Genomic DNA, 9,411 nt, shown 5'->3' on the forward strand with positions numbered 1-9,411 from the left:
AGATTAACGTTTTCTATGCTGGTAAGTTTTCTGGAGTAGGATTTCTGGATTTACAATTTCATTACAGTAGTACTTACTGTTACTACTACTTTATTTTCTCTATTTCTTCTGTCACGTTCTGTTCTGCGTGATCTCCAAATGGCTACTACTTTAAACGCAAGGATAAAATAAAAAATATAAAAAATTGGCAGCACATTATAGTACGTACTTGTGTTTAGAAATATGTCCAGCGGGGGGCAGTACATGCCCTTTTTATTCCTAAATGAATGTTATATGTAACGGGCCGTATATGGCCCGTGGGCCAAGGTTGAAAAACATGTAGACACACGATCCGGGGGGCGGGGTGAGCGCGCGAATTCCGTTTCGGCGAAACGTCCGTTCGGCGAACTGTCCGTCGGCGAAACGTCTTTCGGCGAATCGTCCGAGTACCAGGTGTGACTTATAGTCCGAGAAATACGGTACTTACCATGGCGCTCAGGACACGTGTCACGTAGATGGGATTCTTCCTGGCCGAACAGTCCTGATCGGCGTCCGACCTAAATTTGGGGTTGTCATCCAGGATCTTCAGACAGATGTCTAGAATTCCTGCTTCAAACTGCCAACAGAGCACATGGAGGCTTTCACCAATTAGTTGATGCACTTTTTAATTTACTCCATGCATTGGTGCAATGCATACACACCTGTCCGTAATTCCACGGCGTGCCCTTGATGCGTTTGTATGTGCCCCGGAAGATCTGCCCATGCTGAGCCAAAACATACTCTTGCCTCTTGTCTTCGCTGCGCATGTATACGCTATCGTCTGTGGGAAGGTGAACATTGTTACTGTACACACGAGAACAGGGGTGGGGAAACTATTCCACAAAGGGCCGCAGTGGGTGTGGGTTTTCATTCCAACCCATAAAGAGGACACCTTTTCACCAATCTGGTGTCCTACAAGTGCAATTACTGGATTGTGCTTCTTGTTTTCTTCAGAAATCTCAGTGGTCAAAGTGTCTGTGCTGGATCGGTTGGAGCAAAAACCTGCACCCTCAGTGGCCCTCGAGGACCGGTTTGCCCACCCCTGCACTAGAACTTGGTCCTAGTATTGATTTGAAATCTACACAAGCAAGAGGATAAGGGCATACCTGTCAACCTCTGCCGATAACTGCCCTTATAAATGATTATGATTCCCCTTACAAACCCCCAAAAAACCTTACAAACACCGTACGACTCGTACGGTGTTTGTAAGGTTTTTTGGGGGTTTGTAAGGGGAATCATAATCATTTATAAGGGCAGTTATCGGCAGAGGTTGACAGGTATGTAAGGTCAAAAGAACAGAAACAAGAGGTGGACAGTATTTACACTTTAAAGTTAGAATTCAGAGTCTAAAGTCAAATTCTGACCCTAAAAGTCAGATTTTAAACTCTGATATTAAATTCAGACTTTAGATTTGAATGACGTCAGAATTCTGTACTTGTTCTCAGAATTCTGTACTTGTTCTCAGAATTCTGTACTTGTTCTCAGAATTTTGACTTTTCTTTCTAAAAATTTTGACTTTTCTTTCTCAAAATTTTGACTTTTCTTTCTCAAAATTTTGACTTTTCTTTCTCAAAATTTTGACTTTTCTTTCTCAAAATTCTGACTTTGTTCTGAGAATTCTGACTACATAATTTTAAGATTAATGTCAGAATTTTGACTTTGTTCTCAGAACTTTGACTTTTTTCCCTCAGAATTCTGACTTTGTTCTGAGAATTCTGACTACATAATTTTAAGATTAAAGTCAGAATTTTGACTTTTTTCTCAGCATTTTGAGATTTTTCTGAGAATTCTGACTACATAATTTTAAGATTAAAGTCAGAATTTTGGCCTCCTTTAAAAAAACAGTGGCAAAGACTCAGAATAAGTCAAAATTATATTCTGGGACTTCTAACTTTCTCATTTTAATCTACTAATTGAATCTCATTTAAAAAAATCTGATCTGTTGAATTCTTTGACAAAAGTCAGAATATTGGTCATCTTTTTCTGAAGAAAAAAAAGTTGTCAGAATTCTGTATTCGTTCTGAGATTGTAGCCAGAATCCAAAGAGGAGCATATTAACAATGACATACTCGGACACCAAGCGTTAAAGAGCAAGGTGAATTGCCCTAAGGTGGTCGTCTTCCCGCGGTGCTCCACAGTCAGCGTGTAGAGGCCGATGGGTGCGTAGGGGTCGGATACGATGGCGACCACCACTTTGTCGCCACTGGGGTCACGGACGGCCGAGGCGCTCCACTTGATGTCGACTGTGGAGTCGCTGAGCGGGAAGGAAACCTCGGTGTCTGATTCTCTTTTGGGAAGCAGACCTGCGGGGAGTGATGCGTCAAATCTAAATGAAGACGCGCGCCTGGAGTCGTTGGCGACGGCGGCGGCGGAGGCTTTCTGACCGGTGCGGACGACCAAGGCCAGATGGGGGTCGTTGGCTTCCAGGGTCGCGCTTCCGGCTTCCAAGTGCACAAAGATGGTGAAGGCCTGTCCTCGTCTGACGACGAGACGCTGCTCCGCGAAGTGCTCCGTGCGATGGTCGCTCTTGTTGCGATCGATGTTCAGGTCGCAGCGCTCGATAGCCAAAACTGGGCCAAACACACGAGGCGCTTGACTATGACAACATGCTAGTGTGAACCTACGTTTGGACTTCATTTCTGTAAAGGCCTCTCGTCACAAAACACTTTCTCCTTTTCTTTGAGAAATGTTGATTTTGAAAAAAAAGGTGTTTTTTTTTTAAATAAATAAAAACCAACACTTTTTTGCTCCTATGTTGTAAAAAAGTGGGAAAGGTCACGCACTTACAAGCCAATTTGGAATTCAGAGAGAGAAAAAGCAATGTGATGGGGAAAATGTTATGACAAAAAGCAATTATTTGTTTCAGCCAAAAGCAGGAGCTTCTTAAATTGATAACTTTTTTGCTGTAAGGTACTACGTGAAATAAATCCCTGGCTTGTTCAATGAATCATTTTTGAATGAAAAACTATCATAAAAAAAGACCATGTATAGTAAGTTTTTTTTCTTGTAAAAAAATTAGCCCATGCATAGAAAAGGCTATTTTTTTATTTTAAAAAAAAAGTAGGCCATGTATAGTAAGCCTTTTTTTTTCTTCTTAAAAAACACTGTGTATAGTAAGTCTTTTTGTAAAAAAAGAAGTTATTAAAACTGTTTTTTTTCTTAAAAATAAGACAATGTATAGTAAGGCTATTTTTCTTAAAAATGACCATGTACATATAGTAAGGCTTTTTGTAAAAAAAAAGAAGTGATTAAAACTGTTTTTTTTCTTAAAAATAAGACAATCTATACTAAGGCTTTTTTTCTTAAAAAAGACCATGTATAGTAAATTATTTTTTTCTCGTAAAAAAAAAGCTCATTTATAGTAAACTATTTTTTTCTTGTAAAAAAAAAGCTCATGTATAGAAAAGGCTATTTTTCGTTAAAAAAAAGTAGGCCATGCATAGGAAGGCTTGTGTGTATATAGTAAGGCTTTTTTTCTTTAAAAAATCGACATAGTATAGTAAGGCTAAGAAAGTCGGAGAATAAATCTGACTTCTGGTTCTTCTCCTAGTTATTGCTGTGGTCCATTGGCAAAAATATTGGTTCAGAACTTGAGGTGGGAATCAGGAGTGAGTTCAATTCCACTCTTTGCAATTCACAAATTGTTTATTGAGGTAATGAAAAGGATAAATATAACTTCCAATCACTTCATTTCAGAAGTCACTGTGGTCCAGTTGCAAAGACAAACGGTCAGAATTTCTGGTGGACTCAAGTTCAAATCAGGAGTGAGTTCAATTCCACTCTTTGCAATTCTCAAATTGTTTATTGAGGTAATGAAAAGGATAGATATAACTTCCAATCACATCATTTCAGAAGTCACTGTGGTCCAGTGGCAAAGACAATGGGTCAGAACTTCAGGTGGACTCAAGTTCAAATCAGGAATGAGTTCAATTCCACTCTTTGCAATTCTCAAATTGTTTATTTAGGTAATGAAAAGGATAAATATAACTTCCAATCATTTATAGGCGGGCCGCCTCGTGGTGTAGTGGGTAAGTCACCTGCCTGCGACGTGGGTGTCGAGGGTTCACATCCCGGTGTCGCCAGTCAACGACTGTATGGTGTCGGCAGTCGGCCGCAGGCCGACTGTCGAACACCACCAGGAACCCCCCCTCCCAACTGTCTTCCGGTCAGCCGAAGGCTGACCGGAAATATTGTTTTGCTGAAAAAAATGACTAAGTCTTTATTTGAATGAAAAAAGGATTAGCCATTTACTGAACTACTAGTGTAGTGATTAGTCAAACGAGAGCGGGATTCGAACCCCATCTCCCACATGGCAGTCAAATCCACTAACTTGAGGTCTGTCTGACCCATTGTCTTTCCCACTGGACCACAGTGACTTCTGAAATGAGATGATTGGAAGTTATATTTATCATTTTCATCACCTCAATAAACAATTTGAGATTTGCAAAGAGTGGACTTGAACTCACTCCAGATTTGAACTTGTGTCCAACTTCAATTTCAACCCATTGTTCTTGCCACTGGACCACAGTGTCTTCTGAAATGTTTTTTAAGAAAAAAAGGCTTCCTCTACTATGTCGTTTTTCAAGAAAAAAAGCCATGCTATACTATGTCGTTTTTTTAGGAAAAAAAGCCTTATTATACTATGTCGTTTTTTAAAGGAAAAAAGCCATACTATACTATGTCGTTTTTTAGGGGGGAAAGCCATACTATACTATGTCGTTTTTTAGGGAAAAAGCCTTCCTCTACTATGTCGTTTTTCAAGAAAAAAAGCCATGCTATACTATGTCTTTTTTAGGGGGGAAAAGCCATACTATACTATGTCGTTTTTTAAGAAAAAAAGCCTTACTATACTATGTCATTTTTTAAGAAAAAAAGCCATACTATACTATGTCGTTTTTTAAAGGAAAAAAGCCATACTATACTATGTCGTTTTTTAGGGGGAAAAGCCATACTATACTATGTCGTTTTTTAGGGAAAAAGCCTTCCTCTACTATGTCGTTTTTCAAGAAAAAAAGCCACGCTATACTATGTCGTTTTTTTAAGGGAAAAAAGCCATACTATACTATGTCGTTTTTTTAGGAAAAAAACCCTTACTATACTATGTCGTTTTTTAAGAAAAAAAGCCTTACTATACATGGTCTTTTTTAAACAAAAAAGCCTTCCTATACATGGTCATTTTTTAAGAAAAAAGCCTTACTATACATGGTCTTTTTTGTAAATAAAAAGCCTTACTATACTATGTCGTTTTAAAGACAAAAAAGCCTTACTATACTGTGTCGTTTTTAAAGAAAATAAGCCTTACTATACTTACTATGTCGTCTTTAAAGAAAAAAGCCTATACTATGTTGTTTTTTAAGAAAAAAGCCTATACTATGTTGTTTTTTAAGAAAAAAGCCTTACAATACTATGTCATTTTTTAAGAAAAAAAGCCTTACTATACTATGTCGTCTTTTAAGAAAAACGCTTTACTGTACATGGTCGTTTTTTTTAAATAAAAAAGCCTTACTATACATGGTCATTTTTTAATAAAAACCCTTAATATACATGGTCATTTTTAAAGAAAAAAGCCTGACTATATATACATAGTATTTATTTTTTAAACAAATAAAAGCTTTACTTTACATAGACCACTTTTTTTTAAAGAAAAAGCCTTACAATGTCCAGCCATTCAAGTCATTTTGCATGCCAGCTTTACGTTTGTACCAAATCTCGGGGTATTCTTTGCTCAGTTATGAAGCACGTCTAATAAGATGAATAAATATTTGACATTATCGTTGACAAGGAAAAAGAGTGTCGCCAAACTTTCGTCAAAACATATAGTATTTGTTAAAAAAGACCATGTATAGTAAGGCTATTTTTCTTTAAAAAAGACCATGTATAGTAAGGCTTTTTTCCTTAAAAAAGACCATGTATAGTAAGGCTTTTTTTCTTTAAAAAAGACCATGTATAGTAAGGCTTTTTGTTAAAAAAAAGAAGTGATGAAAACTTTTTTTTCTTGTAAAAAAAGCTCTTGTATAGAAAAGGCTATTTTTGATTTAAAAAAAGAGTAGGCCATGCATAGGAAGGCATGTGTATTTGTTAAAAAAGACCATGTATAGTAAGGGTTTTTTTCTTTAAAAAAGACCATGTATTGTAAGGCTTTTTTTCTTAAAAAAAGACCATGTATAGTAAGGCTTTTTTCTTAAAATATAGACCATTTATAGTAAGGCTTTTTTCTTAAAATAAAGACCATGTATATACTATACATGGTCTTTTTTAAAGACAAAAAACCCTTACTATACATGGTCTTTATTTTAAGAAAAATAGCCTTACTATACATTGTCTTATTTTAAAAAAGCCTTACTATACATGGTCTTATTTTTAGGAAAAAAAGCCTTACTATACATTGTATAGTAAGGCTTTTTTTTTTCTTAAAAAAGACCATGTATAGTAAGGCTTTTTTCTTAAAAATAAGACAATGTATAGTAAGGCTTTTTTTTCTCCTTAAAAATAAGACAATGTATAGTAAGGCTTTTTTTCTTAAAAAAAAGACCATGCATATTAAGTTTTTTTTTCTTTAAAAAAAGACCATGCATAGCAAGGCTATTTTTCTTAAAATAAAGACCATGTATACTATACATGGTGTTTATTTGAAGAAAAATAGCCTTACTATACATGGTCTTTTTAAAAAAGAAAAGCAGCCTTACTATACATGGTCCTATTTTTAAGGAAAAAAAGGCCTTGCTATACATTGTACACAGCCTTTTTTTCCTTAAAAATAAGACCATGTATAGTAAGGCTGTTTTTCTTTTAAAAAAAGACCATGTCTCATAAGGCTTTTTTCCTTAAAAATAAGACAATGTATAGTAAGGCTATTTTTCTTAAAATAAAGCCCATGTATAGTAAGGCTTTTTTCCCTATAAATGTAATATATATATATATATATATATATATATATATATATATCTATCTATATATATATATATATATATATATATATAGTGTATTTATATATATATTTTGTGTATTTATATATACATAGTATTATAAGGCAATTAATTTGTTAAAAAATGACCATTTATAGTAAGCCTCTTTCTTAAAAACGACTGTGAACAGTAAGGCTTTTTGTAAAATAAAAAAGTGAATAAGGCTTTTTTTCTTAAAAACAAAAGACCATGTATAGTATGTTAGGGCAATTAATTTGTTTTAAAAATGACCATGTATAGTAACGCTTTTTTTAAGTCCATGTAGAGCAAGGCTTATATTTGTTAGAAACATTTATAGCAAGTCTATTTTTCCTTAAAAATGTACAGTTTGCCTTTTTTTTTAATTATAGAAAAAAAGACCATATATAGTACGTTTTTAATTTTGAGAATATTTTGGATTGGTTACTACATTGATGAGCATCCTTTATTTGCATTCAATGCAAAATTCTAGCAATATACTCACTTGACGTCTTTTTCTTATTGTCATAAAACAACCTTGATCATTGCATGTGTCTTTGTACCGCTACAAATTCCCCCCAAATGAACATTTTTCCTCCATCTTTTTCAACTTGAACATAAACCTTCCTTACAACATGAATATATCTTGAGTATGAAAATGTGTCTCTCAGCATTTCCTTTCCTCTGGAGGATTAATTTAACGACCGGCCCCCTCAAAATAAACTCCAGAAAGGGATCCCGGAGAAGGCCAATAAGTTATTATAAAAAGTTATCATGAAATTGAGACAGTTTAAAAAAATGCTTCTTTCCACTTACCTTGACTCATGATTGCAGTGGCACTCAGTTCGTGTGTGTGTGTATGTGTGATTCGCCTCAAGCGATGTGACAGTTCCTGCATGGTCCTCCTGGATATTTGAAGCACGTGTAACTAGAGTGGGCTGTTCACATCTGATCTGACCTCATCTACTCATAATTCTGTTTTTAGGTGGAAGGCTGCAGGCTTGGAACACTCACTTCCTATTTCTCCTTCGGAAGGACACCACTTCAAACCTAAATTCTTTCATTCTTCATTAGGACCTTAAATGTCTTTTTTTTCCGCCCACAAATTCACACCTGTAACTTAAAACACTCATAGTCAGAGGAGTAGAACATTTATGTCATTCATGCTTATCAAATACACACTTAGGAGAAATATAGGTCGTATTTTATATAGTATGGATTTAAGGAAAATAATAATAATTTGGAGCAACCTAACTGTGGCAAAGTATAAACACTGATGTCAATTGCACAAACATCGAACAACAAAAATAGAAGAGAATCATTTAAAACAAAGTTTCAAGTCATCTGGTTCCAGTGCTCAGAATAGAGATGTTTCTTTGTTGTAGGTTTTATTATTATTGTGTATTATTTGATGTATTTGATGTGATTGATGTCAGTTGTTTCTACACACCTGTTTCCCTATTTATGAAACGAGGTGGCATCAATTTTATTTGAATTTAATGTATCATCCTTATTTGTCGACCACATGTTGCATTAACATCACTTGGACAACTTTATTGGTACCAAAATATAAACATAAAATGTTAACAGTCCTTAGTAAAAAAAAAAAAAAAAGAAACTCAACAGAAATACAATAACTCGCCTCACTTAAAGACTTTAAATAAAGAAAATGTGGTAAAAAGTGAGGGGCTTCACCAAAATAAAGACAAACCAAAAATATTTGAATATCATAATAATGACATTTCTGTGCCATTTCAATCCAAAGATTGTCTTTTTATCCCAACATTGTTTAACATACAGAGCACCTTAAAGGCAGAAACTGTGTTGACAAGTGGGTATCTCCCCCCCAAAATTGTCCATCCACAAAATAACATTAAAAATATTTGGAAACTGTACATATGATCAATAATTTGTACATGTACCCATTTGTTGGTATGAAGGGCAACTACTCCTTACTAGAGTTGTGCACGTATAAATAGATTTATACAACAATGCTTTTCAATGGATTTCAGCATTAGTGTAAAGTTAAAACTAATCCATAAAAAAGCCCATTTTACAATGTAGAAAAATCATTTCAAATGTTTTATCGGAGTCTTTTGCGGCTATACTTCTTGTTTTGGATTCCACTAGACCTCTCTGATTGGTCAATGCGACCAAATAAACAAAAAGGCCGCAAAACTGCGACTGTACGTGCATGTGTGTGGTTGTGTGTGTGTGTGTGTGTGGTTTGGAGCCACATGATGGCCAAAAGAACCAAAGTCAGAGATAATAGAGCAGGCGGACCACAAGACAGCAGACGTCTGTAAAAAGAACAACTCGAGTGAGTCTATAAATATGATTTTAAAAAAACGAAACAAATATCAAGTCACATAACCACAAAAATGATGTATATTGAGAATTGTATGAAGTTGTATTGTGCCTTTATTAAATAACTCAAACTCAAAATTCTGACCTTGTTCTACAAAGAACT

General features: G+C 35.1%; 1 protein-coding gene and 1 long non-coding RNA gene across 2 annotated transcripts in view; one reads left to right on the forward strand and one right to left on the reverse strand.

The window, feature by feature from the left end:
* The window catches only part of LOC144072393 (protein-glutamine gamma-glutamyltransferase 2-like), a 6,398-nt gene extending 3,743 nt beyond the window's left edge, over positions 1-2,655 (reverse strand). Inside the window, exons 1-5 of the mRNA XM_077597568.1 lie at positions 2,643-2,655; positions 2,403-2,588; positions 2,088-2,321; positions 681-799; positions 467-595 (exon numbers count right to left, since the gene is read on the reverse strand). Coding sequence (XP_077453694.1) covers positions 467-595; positions 681-799; positions 2,088-2,321; positions 2,403-2,588; positions 2,643-2,655 — 681 coding nt within the window. The remainder of the gene's footprint in view (positions 1-466; positions 596-680; positions 800-2,087; positions 2,322-2,402; positions 2,589-2,642) is intronic.
* LOC144082381 (uncharacterized) overlaps positions 1-8,836 on the forward strand; it is a 14,374-nt gene extending 5,538 nt beyond the window's left edge. Inside the window, exon 3 of the long non-coding RNA XR_013303232.1 lies at positions 7,927-8,836. This is a non-coding gene — a long non-coding RNA (uncharacterized LOC144082381). The remainder of the gene's footprint in view (positions 1-7,926) is intronic.
* The last annotated feature ends 575 nt before the right edge of the window (positions 8,837-9,411 follow it).

The sequence above is a fragment of the Stigmatopora argus genome, chromosome 1, assembly GCF_051989625.1.
Source record: "Stigmatopora argus isolate UIUO_Sarg chromosome 1, RoL_Sarg_1.0, whole genome shotgun sequence".
NCBI lineage: Eukaryota > Metazoa > Chordata > Actinopteri > Syngnathiformes > Syngnathidae > Stigmatopora > Stigmatopora argus.